General features: G+C 39.4%; 1 protein-coding gene across 3 annotated transcripts in view; it reads left to right on the top strand.

Moving 5' to 3' along the window:
• Window positions 1–21,690, top strand: part of negr1 (neuronal growth regulator 1) — a 329,263-nt gene that overhangs the window by 73,826 nt on the left and 233,747 nt on the right. For all 3 annotated transcript variants that reach the window (XM_062997981.1, XM_062997982.1, XM_062997983.1), the window contains exon 2: window positions 9,251–9,489. In XM_062997981.1, the coding sequence (XP_062854051.1) occupies window positions 9,251–9,489 (239 nt within the window). The remainder of the gene's footprint in view (window positions 1–9,250; window positions 9,490–21,690) is intronic.

The raw sequence follows: 21,690 nt of genomic DNA, 5'->3' as shown, positions 1-21,690 counted from the left end.
AGTGGATGTATAGATGGATGGTTGGATGGATGGATGGGTGAGTGGATGGATGGATGGATGGATGGGTGAGTGGATAGATGGATGGATCGGTGAGTGGATGTATGGATGGGTGAGTGGATGTATGGATGGATGGATGGATGGATGGGTGAGTGAGTGGATGTATGGATGGATGGATGGATGGATGGGTGAGTGGATAGATGGATGGATGGGAGAGTGGATAGATGGATGGATGGGTGAGTGGATGGATGGATGGGTGAGTGGATAAATGGATGGATGGGTGAGTGGATAGATGGATGGATGGGTGAGTGGATGTATGGATGGATGGATGGATGGATGGGTGAGTGGATAGATGGATGGATGGGAGAGTGGATAGATGGATGGATGGGTGAGTGGATGGATGGATGGATGGATGGATGGGTGAGTGGATAGATGGATGGATGGGAGAGTGGATAGATGGATGGATGGGTGAGTGGATAAATGGATGGATGGGTGAGTGGATAGATGGATGGGTGAGTGGATAAATGGATGGATGGGTGAGTGGATAGATGGATGGATGGGTGAGTGGATGTATGTATGGATGGATAGATGGATAGATGAATGGGTGAGTGGATGGATGGATAAATGGATGGATAGATAGATGCATGAATGGATGGTTAGATAGATAGATTTTTAATCCTGAGGGACATTTTTGAAGTTTTGTTTGTGCCTAAGTGCTACTCCTACATAGATCACAGTAGGATAATGGTTTGAAACTGGATAATAGCGGTTTGTTAATTTTCTCTGCGTGAGTAACATTTTTGTCATGAATCATAAATCAAACATGAGCCGAAATGTGAGTTGCAATTAACTGACTTGGCTTCATGTTGCTTTTCACTTTGGAAAGAATGTGCTGTTGTTGGTTTGTGTCGTCATAATTTTCTTTGTCGACTTTTAATGTACATAATTTCCTACCATTCTGACTGAGCTGAGATAACAAGCCAATATTCAAGAAGCCAGAGATTGTTTTGATCGTTGTGTCTGTGTATGTACACTTCATGGACAAAAGCAGAGTGCACAACCCTTCCTGCCTAGTTCTCACTACACGATTTTTGCCCTGATTTTCGCTCGCCGACTGGTCGGCGCTAGATTTGCCGGCTCGGGAGCAACTCGTGTTCGCTCGGCGATCGAAACTCGGCTCTCAGTCGCTATGTGTGAACTACTTAACAACTTGATCCGAGCGGCCCGAAGAGAGATATCTAGCATGTCAAATATCTGGATCTGAGTCGCACAACTGGCAATGAGTGCTATGTTGAACAGCCAATGAGAATGCAAGATACGGTGTGAGGAGAAACGCAGAGGAGAAGTTGTAAACAGGTGGGACAGTGGCGTAATGTAGTTTATATCAGAATACATCAGCTCACACAGATGTTTTACAGTATTTCTGACCTTATCGTTCTCTACAAAACACCAACGCTGCATTGCAAAAATATTCATTAACCTCCAACTCACTATAGAACAATCCCTGCTGTTCACGTAGCCAAATCCGCTCAGATTAATTTATTTGTTCTCTTTGATTTTATGCTGCACATCAGCGCACAAACTTTAATCGCTCGCTACTTGTTGACGTGCATTTTTTGACATGGTATCGTTAAACCTTTTGTCACTTCTCGCGTGTGTTTTTGTGACAAAACGTAGTTTGGGAGACCAGAAAAGCTCGCCTGCGATTCCAGTTGGTGATAGATGGTGTAGTGTGAAAGCCACACCGACTTGAAAGACTCCCGATTACAAGAGATCCAGCTGTGTAGAGTGAACTGTACAGCGACCTGATGACTTGGAAAGTCGTGTAGTGTGAACATAACCCTCAATTTCTTGAATTGTATTCAGTTACAGTTCTAAGTTGATTTGGATAAAATGCATCCGCCAAATGGCATAGATGTAAATGCTAATAAAGCTAAAAATGCTTCAACTTAATAGATTAAATATAAATATATCCTTTACATTTCTTTACATTAAATTTTCTTGTTTTATCCTGGTCGGCGTCACGGTGGGTCCGGCTTCCACAGAATTAGTGGCACAGTGCAGAACCACACTCCGAAAAGGTTTGCCAATCTGTCACAGAGCCTCGGCCATCAAAGACATAGCCAGTCATGCCTGTATTTAGATGCTCTAAAGGCTGATAGCGCAGGAGGGCATTTGAGCCCTGATCCAGGCGGTTTTGTTCTAGTGTAATTTACCACTGCGCCAGCCAAGCTCTGATATTACATATAAACAAATATTTTTAGTGCATCAGTGTTTTATACAGGTCATCTTTAACTATCATTTGTGAACTATTGTATTAATGTAGAGCAACAGAAAAACTGGTGCTGTATGGATTACTGTTAACACCACGGGTTTTAAGTCATTAAAGCTGCCTAAGTATTGGCTTGTTTGTTTATTTGACTTAAACAAATAGGAGCTTAATGAATGTCTAATCCTCTCATTAATTAAAATTCTCAGCCATGCACAGAAATCCGAACTGCCCGTGTGTAATATAAATCCTTCAGTTACAGGAAAATGAACAGAGGAATTATTTAATCCTTGATTTTCTTGTTAGAGCATTTTAACAGTGAAATTCATAAGGAAGGAAATGTGGAGAGTACTTTGGGCAGCAGCTCCATCTGTTCAGAACCAAGCAAACCTGTTAAGCTGTGCTTGTTAAACACTGGTTCTGAGATCGTGCCAGGAAACTGATTTACTTTGTAGCAAATCATTCAGCTGTGAAAGTGAAAAAAATCAGTGTGCTGTTGGAATATCTGGCTCTGTGATAATGGTGGAAACACAAACAACACAAAAAATAATTGAACTGTGGTTGTTTATCATCGAGACCAGCCAGGGTTTGCAGCTGAAATGTACATTTCGAGAAGCCACAGCCCAGAGCTGCTTCTGACTAATGATAGTCATCATGAGCGCTAATACAACAGCATATTGAGCCAAGTGCTGCAGAAACTTCAGATTCTTCCAGAACTGTGATACAAAACTGTTAAGAGGAGAACAAGCGCCACTATGTGACACCTGCCAAGTACCTGTCTCCATCTGGTATATTCTAATCGACTGTCCAAGTATCTACAAGAGCGGCAAAGACTCGCTTTTCCCAAACCATGAGAGAAATCTTCAAAGTTAAAACTGGAACAGTACATTTAAATTTTTGGCATTTAGCAGACGCCTTTATCCAAAGCGACTTACATTACAGTTACAGTATACAGTCTGAGCAATTGAAGGTTAAGGGCCTTGCTCAAGGGCCCAACAGCAGCAACCTGGCAGTAGTGGGGCTTGAACCAGCGACCTTCTGATTACTAATCCAGTACCTTAACCACTAAGGTACTGGACTGGTAATCCAGTACCTTATTACTGGGCTACCTTAACCACTAGGCTACGGCTTGCCCCTACAGGCTACAGTACTCACACCTTTTATGAATATAAGACTATATAGACTAAACAACAAAGACTATGTTCTTTTATGTATTATAAAAAAAAAAAAAAAAAAAAAAAAAAAAGGGTGGCTGAGTGGGTGGCACTGTCGCCTCACAGAAAGTAGGTCCTGGATTTGATTCCCAGGCGGAGTGGTCTGGGTCCTTTCTGTGTAGAGTTTGCATGTTCTTCCCGTGTCTGCGTAGGTTTCCTTCGGGAGCTCCGGTTTCCTCCCACAGTCCAAAAACATGTAAGTGATGTGAGTTTGAGTAGCAAAATTGTCCATGATTGTGTTTGACGTTGACCTTGTAAACTGATGAATCTTGTGTAATGAGTAACTGGGCGGCAAAGTGGTTAAGTGGGTAGCACTGTCACCTCACAGCAAGAAGGTCCTGGGTTTGATTCCCAGGTGGGGCGGTCCGGGTCCTTTCTGTTTGGAGTTTGCATGTTCTCCCCGTGTCTGAGTGGGTTTCCTCCCACAGTCCAAAGACATGCAAGTGAGATGAATTGGAGACACTAAATTGCCCATAACTACCGTTTCTGTCATGAATGTAATCAAAGTGTAAAACATGATGTTAAAATCCTAATAAAACAATAAATAAATATAAAATATACAAAAAAAAATTAAAAAAGAAATTATTCAATTAAACCAATAAATACCTTTATATTAGCTGTACCTCAAATTTTTGTTTATCTATCTATCTATCTATCTATCTATCTATCTATCTATCTATCTATCTATCTATCTATCTATCTATCTATCTAATCTATCTATCTATCTACCCCTCCCTCCCTCCCTCCCTCCCAGCCGCCCGCTTTAAAACTTTAAACTCTCAGTCATGTAAACAACGCCCTAATCCCTATGTACACAAGTAAAGAACCAATGAAATTCTTTTTCCATGTATACCAGCTTGTTTGGACAGTTGTAGCCTAGTGTTTAATGTACTGGACTAGTAAGCAGAAGGTTGTCGTTTTAAACCCCACCACTGCCAGGTTGCCACTGTTGGGCCCTTGAGCAAGACCCTTAACTTTCAATTGCATAGACTGCTTACTGTAAGTTGCTTTGGGTAAAAGCGTCTGCTTAATAAAGAAAAAGTTAATGTGAATGCTTGGGAGCTGGGGTCATAGATTTTTCGATTTGAATCGATCTTTATTTGAACGATCCGATATCGATTCATATAAACGCGAGATCGATCTTTTAAACACGCCCCTTTTTACGGTGTACACGGAAATCCGTTACCCCTTTAATTTCGCGTGACCAGCCACTGTTTTTTTGCGCAACGAGATCTTACCTGCGCATCAGTTCAGCATGGCAGAAGCTCAAGTTATGCCTGGTTCACACTACACGATTTTTGCCCTGATTTTTGCTTGGCGACTGGTCAGCGCTAGGTTCGGGAGTAACTCAGTGTTCGGTCTGCGATCAAAACTCGGCTCTCAATCAATGTGAGGTTGTAAACAGGTGGTACAGGGGCGTAATATAGTTTCTATCAGAATACATCAGCACACGAGTTTTACAGTATTTCTGACCTGATCGTTCTCTACAAAACAAAATATTTATTAACCTCCAACTCACTATAGAACGATCCATGCTGCTCGTGTTGCCAAATCCACTCAGATTCCTTTATTTTTCTCACTTGATCTCTCGCTACTTGTTGATGTGCATTTTTGGACGTGGTATCATTAAACCCCTAGTCACTTCTCACGTTTGTTTTCGTGACAAAATGTAGTTTTGGAGACCAGAGAAGCTCGCCTGTGATTCCAGTTGGTGATAGATGGTGTAGTGTAAAACCCCCTATCGCCTGTGAGTCATGCAGTGTGAACATTACAGCGACCCGGCAAATCAGAAAGTCGTGTAGTGTAAACTTGGCATAAGCTGTTCAACAGCCAGGTGTATGTTTACATTACATTTACACTGTTGTAGCGTATCAGACATACAAAATAATAATAAAAAATACATGTTAATGTTTTCTGTTTTGGATTAATTATTTATGTAAACAAAATACACAATTATTTTTAATAATGAAAATATTATGTACTTTGTACAATTATCACATTCGTTCTCTGAACATCTTTACATATTTAAACAAAACCTGTTAATGTAACTCAAATATGCCTAACTGTGTTGAATTGAAATGAATTGAATCGAATCAAATCGGAAATCGAATCGAATCGGGACCTTGTGAATCGAATCGAATCGAATCGATCCAGGAAATTAGTGGCGATACCCGGCCCTAGTCAGAGTGCAGGGTCAGCCATTGTACGGCGCCCCTGGAGCAGACAGGGTTAAGGGCCTTGCTCATGGTTGCACAGCAGAGCCTGGATTTGAATTGACAATCTTCCAACTGATAGCCCAAAGCTCTACCCACTAGGCTACCACTGTAATAACCATAGCAGCTAAAATGGCCTTAAGAATCAAACAAACTGACCAAATTCTATTTCTAAATCATGGTTATCAGCATGTAGTGGACGGTCCCCTACCCTGCCTGTCCGTCCTGCTTTGCAGCTATTGCAGCCTCCAATTTTTGAAGATGAAGTGCCTGTGTGAATTTGTGCTTAGTCAGTCAGAGCATTCCCGCAACGTGGGACTAGAAGATTTGATTTATCAAACCACTTCAATAGTAAAAGTATTTCATTTATTTTCTATTTATAATTTCATACATCTGTTAGCAATGAATATGGCAGAAACACATAACATTGATAATAAGGAGGGGTGTCTACATACTTTGAGTGATACTGTGTTATATGTTTCATGCATTACCAACTACATTCATAAATATTTAATAGCAATACTTTGCTAGGAAGGAGAATGGAAATCCTACAACCTAGCTCTGATTTAAAGGCACATATCTGTAATGTTAGGATTATATTTTAATAGCCGTGTACATTTCTTTGCCTACATTTCTTGCTTTTTGATCAGTTAGCCGCTCACTTCACTGAGCCGCTTTCTATCAGAGAAATAAAACATTTGGCTTGAAATGTAGAATGAAGTTCTATGAGCCAAATCAGATTTGCGGTCTTTGTGATTGTACTGAGCTGGCAGCGTTTAGCTGGCAACATTATACACGGCTTTGTTTGCTTATTCAAATGAGAGTGGATTCAAGCTTAATCTGTTTAGGATGTTGGCTGATTAAACTCGCTAAATCTTTGTATAATATAAGGTTTAGTATCATTGGATGAAATGGAAAAGATTTGTGGTTCTGGGGTGATACAGCGGTCTGATGTGCTAGACTAGCTCAGAGGAGACCTGGGTTTGGGTCTCTGTCGCTGGCCTGCTCGGGTCACTACAGATGTTTACATTGATGGCATTTAATGGATGCTTTTAGACAAAGCAGCTTACAATTGTGACTGAATACCCTGGAGGCAACTGGGTTAAGGGGGTTAAGGGCCTTGCTCAGGGGCCCAACTTGGTGGTGGTGAGGCTGGGAACACTGACATACACCGATCAGCCATAACATTAAAACCACCTCCTTGTTTCAACATTTACTGTCCATTTTATCAGCTCCACTTACCATATAGAAGCACTTTGTAGTTCTACAATTACTGACTGTAGTCCATCTGTTTTTCTACATACTTTGTTAGTCCCCTTTCATGCTGTTCTTCAATGGTCAGGACTCTCCCAGGACCACTACAGAGCAGGTATTATTTGGGTGGTGGATCATTCTCAGCACTGCAGTGACACTGACATGGTGGTGGTGTGTTAGTGTGTGTTGTGCTGGTATGAGTGGATCAGACACAGCAGCTCTGATGGAGTTTTTAAACACCTCACTAACACTGCTGGACTGAGAATAGTCCACCAACCAAATATATCCAGCCAACTGCACCCCGTGGGCAGCATCCTGTGACCACTGATGAAGGTCTAGAAGATGACCAACTCAAACAGCAGCGATCGTCTCTGACTTTACATCTACGAGGTAGACCAACTAGGTAGGAGTGTCTAATAGAGTGGACAGTGAGTGGACACGGTATTTAAAAACTCCAGCATCGCTGCTGTGTCTGATTTACTTATACCAGCACAACACACACTAACACACCACCACCATGTCAGTGTCACTGCAGTGCTGAGAATCATCCATCACCTAAATTCTGATCAGTGTATATCAGAGAAGGGGTGGATTGACGTTCATAATTCAATTCGATTTTTCCTGGCCAGCCCTTCCAATTGTTAATGTATGGCTATGACCTTGGTAGACTGAATTATATATTTATTTATGTATTTATTTTAGATATAATTGGGCATTACTAACTACTGCCAGTTTTTATTAATGCAGTTATCATTACTCAATGAAAAGGGCAGTTGTAGCTTAGCGGATTACTGGACTAGTAATCAAAATGTCACTGGTTTAAGCCTCACTACTTCCAGGTTGTCACTGTTGGGTTTTCGAGCAAGGCCCTTAACCTTCAATTGCTTATACAATATATTGTAACAGTACTGTAAGTCTGCTAAATGCTGAAATGTAAATGGAAAAGTTGGACTTGTACACTGGAGAGTTCTAGCTGGTGAACTAGCTGGTGAACCCATGAGCTGTTTCACATTGTAGGTGTATAAAGATCTGTGTATAATATCTTACTGGATGTACTGGATGGATATTTTACTGGCAGTAGATCACATGTGATGCATTAATTATGTGAAGCTTCACTCAAGATTGCTGGAAACAGGGGAGCTCACTGTGTAACTGCTCCATCACACATCTATAGCACTTTCTCTGAGGTCTAAGTGCTAGAATCTCAGTGTGTGAGACATAACCCAGCTGGCAAAGGTACCAACTGTCAAACATTGTGGTGCCTGAGTACAACATAGAGCAGGTATGTCCAAAGTTTGTGTGGATTATAACTGGTCTGCAGATTCTCTGGTGTGACCTGCCATGCTTTACAGTTGTACAGCTACTGTTTATTAGTCAGAAACTGGTTACTTTGCATAGTATTTGACATTAATATGGCATTCTGGGAACACAGTGTGTGACGTCTGAATTCATGCTTGAATGTTTAATGTTACAGGTTTATGCACAACTCTGGTCATTCCTAGTTACTATAACTTCTGAAAGGTTCGATTCCCTGGCCGGCATCCAAAGTCCTTTCTGTGTGGAATAAGCATGTTCTCCCTGTGTCTGTGTGGGATTCCTCTGGGTTCTCCAGGTTTCCTTTCACTAGTCCAAAGACATGCACTCACTCACTCGCTGCAATTAGGGTCGCAGGGGGTGGTGGTGCTGGAGCCTATCCCAGCTTTTCAATGGGCGCAACGCACACAGTAACACCCTGGACAGGGCATACACACATACACACACACACACACACACACACACATACACACACCCATCCTCCTATAGGGCAATTCAGTGTCTCCAATTAACCTGACTGCTTGTTTTTGGACTGTGGGAGGAAACCGGAGCTCCCGGTTAAATTGCCCTTAAATGTAAGTGTGTGTGTCGTCCCTGTGATGGACTGGTGACATGTCTGGGGTGTTTTCTGTTTTTCACCAACTGTATCGGACCCACCGCGACCCTGACCAGCATAAAGCGGTGGTAAACCGGACAATGAATGAATGAAGAATAGGGACAGTGGTAGCCTAGTGTGTAGAGCTTTGGGCTATCAGTCAGAAGATCGTGGATTCAAATCCAGGCTCTGCTATTCAACTGCTGTTGGGTCCTTGAGCAAGGCCCTTAACCCTTTCTGCTCCAGGGGTGCTCTATGGCTGACCCTGTGCTCTGACTCCAGCTTCCAAACAAGCTGGGATATACGGAACATACATTTCATTGTACTGTACACATGTATGTAAAATCTGATTTCAAATGGTTTGATGTTTTACTCTCTGCGTTTGTGTTTTTAGGTGCTACCTGTTGGATGGGATCTCTAAAGGAGCCTGGCTGAACCGCTCCAGTATAATATTTGCCGGAAATGATAAGTGGTCGGTGGATCCTCGTGTATCCATCAAATCGAACATGGGCGAAAAACACGAGTACAGTTTACAGATACTGAAAGTGGATGTAACGGATGAAGGTCAATATACCTGCTCTATACAGAGCGAACGCAACCCACGGCCAAAACTCATCCATTTAATTGTAAACGGTGAGTGTTCCAAACCTCTTATTTAGCAAACACCTTAAAACTACAAAAGCAGCAGGAGCAGGAGCAGATTTTTCATAATTAATGTAAATATTGTGTGTTTTAGTACAAGGTTAACATGAAATTAAATGCTTTGTGTTTATGGATTCATCTGACACTGTGATGTAGAGTTATGTAAGACTGATTACTCACCATCTGAGATCATATTCCATTATTATTTAGTTTTACATTTTATAGTTACTGTAAAGTGTGATGCCAGTCTCAAGGTACAAAAGCCTTGGGTTCTTGGAGTGCTGTTCCTGCTGATTGTTGTTGATTTTACGACATCACGAGTGATTCATAGCAGTAAAGTATGTAAGTGACCAGTGGTTTTGCATTTGGACCTGGTCTGTTTGATCTAGTTTTTGTTTTAGCTGGACATTTGGCATTTAAGTAGGAGTTTTATATCAACCTGACCTGTTTATTATTAATATAGAGAAAAAAGAAAACAATGTGTGATGTAGGCAAGTAATTAAGACACACATGCACGAGACATTATTTAATGAGGAAATATTTAGTTGGTGTGTATGGCTTTGACTGCACCATCGAACATATTGTAAACAATTTTATTTTTATAAATATCATAAGAACAAGCATAACCTTATGAGTGAGTGGAGAGATTTACTGTGGTGGTTAGTAATACTAATAATAATAAACTTGTTCCTCAGTTCCATTTGAGGAAACGTTTGCTAATAATAATAATAATAATAATAATAATAATAATAATAATAATAATAATAATAATCCTGTTCCTCTCAGTTCCATTTGAGTAATCTTTTGCTAATAATAATAAATCTGTTCCTCTGAGTCATATGCATTCAACATCTCTTATTAATAATAATAATAATAATAATAATAATAATAATAATAATAATAAAAATAAAAATACAAATAAACTTGTTCCTATCAGTCCCATTCAAGCAAATATTTCTAAATAATAATAATATTATTATTATTATTATAAATAATAATAATAATAATAATAATAATTAAACTACTACTACTACTAATAATAAACCTTTTCTTCTCAGTTCCATTTCAGTAAACTTTTGCTAATAATAATAATAATAATAATAATAATAATAATAATAATAATACAAATAATAAACCTGTTCCTCTCAGTCATATTCATTCAACATCTCTCATTAATAATAATCATAATAATATTATTAATAATAATAATCACAATAATAATAATAATAATAATAATAAACTTGTTTGTCTCGGTTCCATTCGAGCAATCATTCCCTAATAATAATAATAATGATAATGATAATGATAATAATAATAATAATAATAATGATAATGATAATGATAATGATAATGATAATGATAATAATAATAATAATAATAATAATAATAATAATAATAGACCTCTTTCTTTCAGTCCCTCTCGAGTAAATGTTTCTTCACTGCTGTCTTATTATTAATCATGTGCAATCTTCTTAATGTATGTAGTACACACCTCTGTTTTATTTAGATCCATCAGATCAGCGGCCCCGTCATCTGTGTTGGTGCTGATTTATGTAGTGACATTTTATTTTTACCTTAGTCATATATTTCACACCGTACTCTTGGCTTGGTGTGAAATCTTGAGTCTTGTTACCATTATACATTATACTGCCAAAAGTATATGCACATCCCTTTTAATTATTGACTTTGAGCAGCTTGTTGGCTTGGTGGGTAGCACTGTTGCTTCACAACAAGATGGTCTTGGGTTTGATTCCTAGGTGGAGCAACAGTCTGGGTCCTTTCTGTGTGGAGTTTGCATGTTCTCTCCGTGTCTGTGTGGGGGAGCTCCCACTTTATCCTATTTAAAGTCAAGGTACAATTCACTGGGCGAAAGGTAGGAAACACCCTGGACAGGATGCCAGTTTATCACAGGGCAAACACACTCACACACATTCACACACACACACTCATTCATGCTTAAGGGGTATTTTGAAATAACTAGACTGCATGTCTTTGGACTGTGGGAGGAAACCAGACCTCTTGGAGGAAAACCAGACACAGGAAGAACATGCAAACTCCTCACAGAAAGGACCTGGACCACTCCACCTGGGAATCGAACCCAGGACCTTCTTGATGGAGGTGTCATTGTTACCCACCGTGCCCCTCCCCCATATAAAATCAATTATTTAAAATAAATGATGAAAAAAATGCTTTTAATTGTGAGTCCATACAGACAAGGTTTGACTAGTTTGGTGTGAATAGACTCCAGTGGCCTGTAGAGTCTTGACTTCAACCCCACTGAACACCTCTGTGGAAAAATTTTAATCCCTGTTCATCTACGGCAGGCCTTCTCGTCCATCATCAGTCCCTGACCTAAAAAAAAAACTGACTTAATGGGCACAGATTTCCACATACATGCTTTACAATTTGATGGAAGGCCTTTCTAGAAAAGTGGAAGCTTTTAGTCAATGTTGCCATGCAAATTATTGTTGGGGTATAATAGTAATGCATGTATCGTTATCGTATGTGTGCTGTGTTGTCATTTATTTCTTGACAGTAATGAATATGTGTGTTATATTGAGAATAATAGGGGGCTGTCTGTTGCCTCCACATGCCAATAAGAAAAGCACCAACTTCACTGGATGGACATCAGTATAATCACGTTGTTATATAGGGCTTCATCAGGACACACTAGCTGGCTTGTCATTCAAACTGCCCACTGGTTAGCTGGGTTTAAAAGTATTGGAATTTTAGTGATATTGTATTCATATTTCTATAGGTTGTATAAGACAGTAATCAATGTTCAATCCGTTTTTAAACAAAGCATTTCTGTCATGTACGGTGCATTCAGGTGGCGCAGTTGTAAAGTATGCTAGGCCACTACTGGAGAGATCTGGGGGTCCAGAATTCAAGGCACAGTGGTATGTTACGACCCAGTATAGGGGTATGATTCTTGCTTCGGGTTCAAATCCTGGACGAGCCCCCAATTAATATGTTATGACCCAGTCTAGGGAAGGGTTGTAATAGTTTAAGGTGAGGTGTTTCTGAAGCATCGATTCTGAATGTGTTGGCAGGGGAAACAAATGGCGCAAAGTGATGAAACAGAGTCTCACAAAAATGTATTTAAAAAGTTTGTGGTCATAATTGCAAACAAGTATATACAAATGGTAAAGAGAAGTAAACAACGGTGTGCTATAAGTTCTCACTCCTGTCTTCGCTCTTGGATCAGTCATGTTAATTGGTTGGTGATACAGATGCTGCTCCTGAAGCACTGCGATCTATTCGCTGCAGTCCGGCCAAGCCTCCGAGCGGAACAGCGATCCATTGGTTGATCCTATTTGAAGAGTGACAGAGGGAGGGCACAAGAACACAAACAGATGGCACAAAAGAGTGACCAGTACTAATAACAATCATAATAATAACCAAGGGGGTGGTGGTGGTGATGTGGGGTGAAACTTGTCAGTGTGCTTTCAGTGACTGTCCTAAGCCCAAATAAAAATAGGAGGGTTACATCCGGTGTAAAAACTGTGGCTGGTCCGGTATGCGGACCAGCTCAGATATGACGACCCCTACATACTGTTGCAGCCAAAAGAAAAATAAATGTCTGTCAATTTATAATTTAAAGATATAAATTATATTCAATTATATTAGTTATACATTAAATCAGGGTTTTTTTAACTTGTTTTCCATTGACCCCAAACTGTATATTGTCCATTATTTTCACCATGACCCAGGCAACAAAAACAATGCATCAAAACAAAACACAAAATGAAATATACTTCATTCATAAAAATGGGGGCAATCTGGTCCCACTGTGGTTTACGTAGATGTAGTAGTAGAAGTAGTAGAAGATGTAACGAAAAGCCTCCACAATGGGTGTTCATGTACAAGTTTGTTTTGTGTTTATGTGCCTGTTAAAATTTGTTTATTTAATTATTATTATTTTTTGGCTTATGACCCACCCAAGGGTCACGACCCAGGATTTGAAAAACCCTGCATTAGATGACTATATGCATGGCATTGTGATATATAAGCACCAGACACAATCCTCTTATTAAATGACGTAAATAGGACTGGCCCCTTTGCATCTTTCCATCCTTTTTACAGACCAAGGTGCAGAAACAAATAAAATGATGTGCTGTGAACAGGTGTAAGCATATATCATTTTCCACATTCTAGTTCCCTTTTCTTGTATCTGGGGTTTATCCCAATTACCATGCTTTCATTTAGACAATACCTTGTATTTCTTAGAGTTTCCTTTGATCAGTTCAAACAAACCAGTTTTGTTTTTGTTGTCCTGGTCAAAGTTTGATCAGAGGTTTGTTGGATCGACATGGAGACAGACTTTCACTTTGAAAAGCGTATGAATATGTGCCTCTGTCATTTCTTTCAACGAGAAGTCAATGCTGTATGTCACAGATAAAATAATGAGCTGGAGATAAGAAGAAGAGTTCTTGGGTAAGATCTTGCATAATTCATTGACTTCTTGCATAAGACCCTGAAGCAGAAAGTGTTAATTTAACTGAAGGCGATGGCTGGCAGCTCTGCGTGTTGCTGCACATACTGCAGAACGAAGTTGTCGTTTCTGTCCATAAATGACACTTTTGCTTTATTATTATGATTAGACATTAAAGCTAGTCATTAGAAATATTTTGGGGATTTAGCCATACTCATGCTTATCAGACGTGTTTTTGTTTGTCATGGATAAAATAAATGCCAAACCTTCTACAGTGGTACCTTGAAACTCAACGTCAGTTGGTTCTGGGAGTGGCATCGAGTTAAAAAGACTTGACTTTCAAGGTATTTTTCTTATAAGGATGTATGGGAAACCTGTAAATGCGTTCCATGATCCCATGGAACTGCATATGTCTTAGGGTTATGTAATGTAATGGGGTTGTTTTTACCACTTATTCACTGAAAACAACACAAATGTAATATAAAAACACTACAATACAATTGAAAAACAGTTAAAAAACAAAAAAATACAATAAAATCTGCACTTTGTCTTTATTTTTTTCTTTATGCTTCTTAATCATGAAGATGCTTGATGTTGGAATACTGTATTTATTAGCGAGTTCAGTAAGGGTGCATACACATGAGAAGCAGTGTTTCCTATGGAGTGTGGCATTGTGCGCTTTTGCTGCGTTGGACTCAAAATCTAACCTAATTTAACTTTTGCCACTCAGTTTGCTGCTAACCTTTAAAGTTCCTTCAATAAGACGAACTGTTTGATATGACGCGATACAAGCGACTCAGGCCATACGAACAACGATTAGCTCAAACAAAGACTTAACCTGACTTATTGTACTAAAACAACGAGCGAGGAATTTCATTAGTGGATAGAACTTATGACCAGTAATAATGAAATGTCGTTTATTTATGACATTAAACCATGTTAAGCTTTTTTTTTTAAACGATAAGCATTTTAGACTCTTGGAAAAGCTGATTCTCACATTTTCCCAGAACCTCGAGCTGTAACACAAGTTTAAAAGTGAAACAGGAGGAAATCCAGATTAACACAGATATATGTGGAGCTTTCAGAGTGAATCTGATGGTTATTCCACATAAATGAAGATTCAGCTCATATGCGCACTTTGACGTTTTACCGCACCGCTCAAGCCGAGCGCGGAACAAAAAGGCAAAATGTTGAGTTCAAGGGAAATGTCGAGTTTAAGGGTACAAATTTCTCGATGAAGGGCGTCGAGTCTTAAGAATTTTGAGTTGAGTGGATGTTGTCACAAGGTACCACTGTAGTTTGAACTTTGCCAGTATATTGACAATATTCTGCACAAATTAACATGCACCAAGCTTTTCCCTGAAGGTTCTTGTTACATTTAAAATGTCACCAATGTTGCTATTTGAAATCATCAAAACTGCTCTTTTTTTCCTATTTACAAATAAAACGAAATGAAGTAAATATATAAACTGAAAATCTAATAAATAATAAAAATAAAGTGGTTAAATACTTCTTTCCATCTCTCACTGTGTATGTGACAGGCTTTATATTGTACCTGAACACAATCTGAAATCTCCCAATCTACCGCTGACTTACGTTCCTCCATCCTGACTTCATCTATCACTTTCTGCCTCAGTGATTTCCTGTCCACACCAGCCAGCCTTCAGCTGAGATGTGTCTGACTTGGCTTTCTTTGTAAACATGACATGAACTGTAATTTTTTTTTCTGGGTTTCAGTCATATCTGACACTCAAACCGGAGGTATGAATCTATTTCTTTATTTATGATTTGGCACCTACTGTACATGCACACCAGTGAAAATATTGCCGGTAATAGAACCGCAAAACATGAACGAAAAAAGAATTGCTGGCGTGTGCCACGGTGGGTGCAGCAGTTTGGATGAGTTCATGTTGATATCTGGGTTCAGTAATTGCTGGCAGCCTGTGTGATACTGTGTAGTATTCTGCTTTATTTTCTACCTTTTCAAAATAATCATTACATTTGTTATGTTTTCAAAAAAAGCCTATTTGTAAGGGTAAGACAATAAAAAAAATGAGTGTACAACTCCCTGAGATGGATTGGTTCACTGTCTATTGTGTATTCACACTGGACCCACCACAACCTTTATGTGGCTAAAACCTTAAAAATGACTAAATAAATGACTAAAATTAATGATTAAAATTGTTATAGGGCCAGTACATTAAACAACATTTCTCTCTCGCTTCCTATATATACACTGATCAGCCATAACAATAAAACCATGTTCTTGTTTCTACACATAATGTCCACTTTGAAAGAGCACTTTGTAGTTCTACATGCTTTGTTAGCCCCCTTTCACCCTGTTCTTCAATGGTCAGGACCCCCACAGGACCACCAAGGAGCAGGTATTATTTAGGTGGTGGATCATTCTCAGCACTGCAGTGACACTGACATGGTGGTGGTGTGTTAGTGTGTGTTGTGCTGGTATGAGTGGATCAGACACAGCAGCGCTGCTGAAGTTTTTAAATACCGTGTCCACTCACTGTCCACTCTATTAGACACTCCTACCTAGTTGGTCCACCTTGTAGATGTAAAGTCAGAGACGATCGCTCATCTATTGCGGCACTTTGAGTTGGTCATCTTGTAGACCTTCATCAGTGGTCACAGGACGCAGCCCATGGGGTGCCGTTGGCTGAATATTTTTGGTTGGTGGACTATTCTCGGTCCAGCAGTGACAGTGAGGTGTATATATATATATATATATATATATATGTGTAAATATAAATAAATAAATAAAAAATACATAACAACATTATAAAACACATTGTTAAACAGGGCAGTGGTAGCTCAGCAGTCTAGTATCAGAACGTTGCTGGTTTAAGCCCCACCACTGCCAAGTTTCCACTGTTGGGCCCCTGGGCAAGGCTTTCAACCCTCAATTGCACAAATTGTATTCAATGATAATTGATAAAAGTTGCTTTGGATAAAAGTGTCACCACTTTACCTTCTGAGCCACCACTTTTTATCAACCACTTTACCCGCTGAGCCAAACACTGATGAGCCAATACATTAGAACCATCCATGTAATGCTGTCAAAATAGCTGATCCGGGGGTACTCGAGTGGCAAAGTGATCTAATGCGCTAGCCCACCACCACTGAGATTTTAGGAGTGGTCATATCCCTATCAACCTGGCAGGAAATTTAAACAGATACTATTGGCTGTACTTGAGGGAGGTAGGCCATCTGAGCTTTATTGCTTCTGTACAACTGCGATCTCTCCTGTCTGGTTGGGGAACCTGCACCAGTGGTGGGGTATTTGCGGAGTTCAAATAGCGTGTCTGTCTGTATGTGGTACAGCTCTTGGTGGGAGTCCGTCACTGACAGGTAAAAAGATGCAGCCTGCTGCTGTCCTACTGTCCTGACTGCAGCTCTGAATTGCTGAGACATGGACTCTACAAGACATCTGAAGGAGTTAGCAGAGGGACTGTGACTGGCCTGCAACTATGAAGCCCTATACACAAAAGCACTGAGACAGGCATCAATGAGTTTCGCCACTTGAAGCTTGTGACAGGTTGGTGGTTGGTGTTCGTCTCATAAGAACGCTGTCAGTTGGTACTCACTACGACTGCCTGTAAGCACCCATTGTATGTTTTGGAGATGATTCAACCCAGTCATTTTACCATAACAATTGGGCCCATATTTGCTGCATTCAATATGCACTATGAGTAACTACCAGCAACCCAGTGTTTAATATATCCCTGACCATGACATGTACATTTATTACGAAACAGGGATTGCCACTGTCATTTACTAAATATCAGCTACTCACTAAAACATTACATATCAAGTCAGTATTACATATCAAATAAATGACTAAAAATATTTGATAAATATGATCTAAGCTTTCAATCACTGTATTTTGTTAACTATAATATGTGTACCTGGGCAGCCCAATGTAAACAATGTATTAGAGGGAAATCAGATAGTGGTACAGAATAACCTACAGGATTACAGTAGAATATCAAATCAGCCACCGAGCACAGGACTTGTTCTAAACACAGATAGCACATGCTTAAAGTGTGCACTATTGAAAATGGCTTGAAAATTGTCACGAATCCAGCCTCTTTGTGCTCCCGGAGCTCATGTGTATGTGCCACGCCCCTGTTTCCAGGAGCACATGTTTGGGCTGGTTTTGTTTATAGTGGCAAGTCGACACCTCTTCGTTAAGACTGGTTTATAAGACTAATGATCCACAGCTGAACCTCATTACAAGTGGAGGGTTTATGGTATTTAAGGACTGACTATGGATCATTTAGCGGAGGCTATTTTGACTGTTTTGTTGTTCTTAACTTTGATTTTTATGTTTGGTATCTTGTTTTGAGACTCATGTATTGTAGGCATTGAGTTTCAAGGTATTTTTTCCCATAAGGATGTACAGAAAACATGTTAATGCGTTCCATGGTCCTGTGGAACTGCATATATTTTAGGCATATGTAAAATAAAGGGATTGTTTTTGACACTTATACACTAAAAACAACACATACAATATAAAATACAAATACAATGAAATGAAACAGTTGAAATACACTTAAATACAATGAAACCTGCACTTTACCTTTTCTTCTTTATTGGTTCCTTATGCTTCTTAATCGTGGAGATGCTTGATCTTGGATTACCGTATTGCTTAGCGAGTTCAGTAAGAGTGCATTCACATGAGAAACGACACAATCCCTTTTGCGCTGGCCATTATTTCCTATGGAGTATAGCGGTGCACAAAGCTTTACGTGACATTGTATAAAAACAAGTGAGGAATTTCATTAGTGGAGATAACTTATGAGCAGTAATAATTAAGAGAGGTTTAGTGTTTCTATGTAGTTCTTTTAATACATTAAGTTACATTATTTATTTATTTAACGGTAAGTGTTTTAAACTCTCGGAAAAGCTGATTCTTAGAATTTCTCACAACCTCGAGCTGTAACAAGTTTAAAAGTGAAACTGAGTAAAATCCAGATAAACACAGATACATGTGGAGCTTTTGGAGTAAATTTGACGGTTATTCCACACAAATGCAGATCATCTCATATTCGCACATTGATGACGTTTTACTGCACCACTTAAGCCGAGCGCCGAAGAAAGTGGCGATCGCACACACGTCGAGTTTAAAAGTACAAATTTCTAGATGAGCGGTGTCGAGTTTGAAAGATTTGATTGAAAGACATCGGGTTACAAGGTACTAATGTATAATGTTACAAATCTTGGTTGGTCTTGTCTTGTTTCTAGTATATTTATTTTGCTTAGAGAATCATGTTTCATGTTGTTGTAATTTCATGTTTAGTGTTAGCATTTATGGTTAGCTTGCAGGGTCTAGCTTAGCGTCGGGTTTAGGGTACTTTAGGGTTGTAGATTAGCATTAACAGTTAGCATTTACCTTAGTGTTTGGCATAATTCATGTGTTAGTGTGTCTCATCTTGTCTATTGTTATTATGAATGAATGAACATGTTCTAGCATCTCTGCGTGTGTGTCTCTAGTCTTGAGCCCTTCGTTACAAAAGTATTTGCACACACTGAGAGAAATGTTGCTTTTCAGTAGTTTGGGTAGCATAGTTGTTTGTATAATCAGACCATATGGTTGATGACAGCATGAAATCTCACCTTTCTTGCTGCCAGCCAGACAAACTCATAGAAACAGTGTTCAGGTTTCAGAGCTGGTGTTCTGAAATTTCACAGCATTGAAATGGGTGTCCAAGACTAGAGTTGAAAATCTTGCTTGACATTTAAATTGGGCAGCCTGGCATAGTTGATGGTAGCAAATTTTAAATGCAGCAATATTTAACCCCCTTGATCCATCATTTGTTATTCCGGCCACAAAGTCCTTGGTTGGTAAAGTGATGTTATATTTGCCACTGACACATTTGTACCAGCCTTCATCAGGTCATCCTGTAGGTCTTTTGTATTTTGGGCTTTCTTCCATAGCCATAAGTTTGGAACTTCCAGACTATACTTCTAATGACATTGCTTGGATTGATCAAGGTCTGGGAAATCTACTTATACCCATTACCCTTTTGGTGCAATGAAATTATCTTCTCTCTCAGGTTTTCGAGATGTCTCTAGGTGGTGTTTATTGTACACATCACAGCTGAAGCAAATTAAGGGTTGTTATTGAGTTCTTATTGGGTTAATCATGCTGCAACCAAACTTTAGGTCATACACAGGTCAGCCATAACATTAAAACCACCTCCTTGTTTCTACACTCACTGTCCATTTTATCAGCTCCACTTACCATATAGAAGCACTTTGTAGTTCTACAATTACTGTCTGTAGTCCATCTGTTTCTCTGCATGCCTTTTTTAAGCCTGCTTTCACCCTGTTCTTCAATGGTCAGGACAACCACAGGACCACCATAGAGTAGGTATTATTTAGGTGGTGGGTCATTCTCAGCACTGCAGTGACACTGACATGGTGGTGATGTGTTAGTGTGTGTTGTGCTGGTATGAGTGGATAAGACACAGCAGCACTGCTAAATTTTTTAAATACCGTGTCCACTCACTGTCCACTCTATTAGACACTCCTACCTAGTTGGTCCACCTTGTAGATGTAAAGTCAGAGACGATCACTCATCTATTGCTGCTGTTTGAGTTGGTCATCTTCTAGACCTTCATCAGTGGTCACAGGACGCTGCCCATGCCCATGGGGCGCTGTTGGCTTGATATTTTAGGTTGGTGGCCTTTTCTCAGTCCAGCAGTGACAGTGAGGTGTTTAAAAACTCTATCAGCACTGCTGTGTCTTATCCACTTATACCAGCACAACACACACTAACACACCACTACCATGTCAGTGTCACTGCAGGGCTGAAAATGAGAGAGTCCTGACCATTGAAGAACAGCATGAAAGAGGGCTAACAAAGCATGCAGAGAAACAGATGGACTACAGTCAGTGCCCCTATATGGTAAGTGGAGCTGATAAAATGGACAGTGTGTGTAGAAACAAGGACGTGGTTTTAATGTTATGGCTAATCGTTGTTTAGACTAGCATTTGGTAAGATCAGTAAAATGATGTAGGGGTTGAATAATTATGACATGGCACATGCTCATATGAACAAAATAATCATTTATTTTCTATAATTATTTGCTGCATCACTTAACTAATAAAGACTCAGTTTAAAGCAAACTCTAGCTCTGCAGAGGGGGGTGGGTTGAAAATGTAAGATTGTAGCTGTGATCTGAAGCTCAAGTGCAATTCAGTTACAAAAGAACACAATTATACCAAAGCACAAGAGCAAGTCCACCTATGAATGGCTTTACACAAACAAATTAAGGGTTTGGAGAGGCCCACTGACACCAATGAGATGTTTTGGCTGGACCTTTCATGGCCAGTTCATGCACAAAAGCTCTTTATTGTGACTATACTAAAGCAATTTAGCCAGAGTCGGTCACAGTTTCTCCTCAGCAATGTTAAATACTATACCTTAGTCACCAAAAGTATTTGTTACTTGTTTACATGGGTGATGTTGTTGCAGCTACACTTCCCTTATCCATTATTTTATAAATCAGTCAATTAATTTGATAGATTTTTGTACTAATATTGCATTTTGTATGAGAATCTGAAACCATTACCTAGACAAATTATGCAAAAATAAAAATAGAGAAAATCAATTTGGCCAATACTGTCTGTTTTTGCATGACATGCGTAATTTTGTGTAATTGGAATATCCATCACCATTATGTAAGGCGTCCACATGCTTTTGAGCATACTGTGTCTTTTTTAATGGTTTTATGTAG

Source organism: Trichomycterus rosablanca, chromosome 6, assembly GCF_030014385.1.
Source record: "Trichomycterus rosablanca isolate fTriRos1 chromosome 6, fTriRos1.hap1, whole genome shotgun sequence".
NCBI classification, from domain to species: Eukaryota; Metazoa; Chordata; class Actinopteri; order Siluriformes; family Trichomycteridae; genus Trichomycterus; species Trichomycterus rosablanca.
This window is presented reverse-complemented; position numbering and strand designations above follow the sequence as displayed.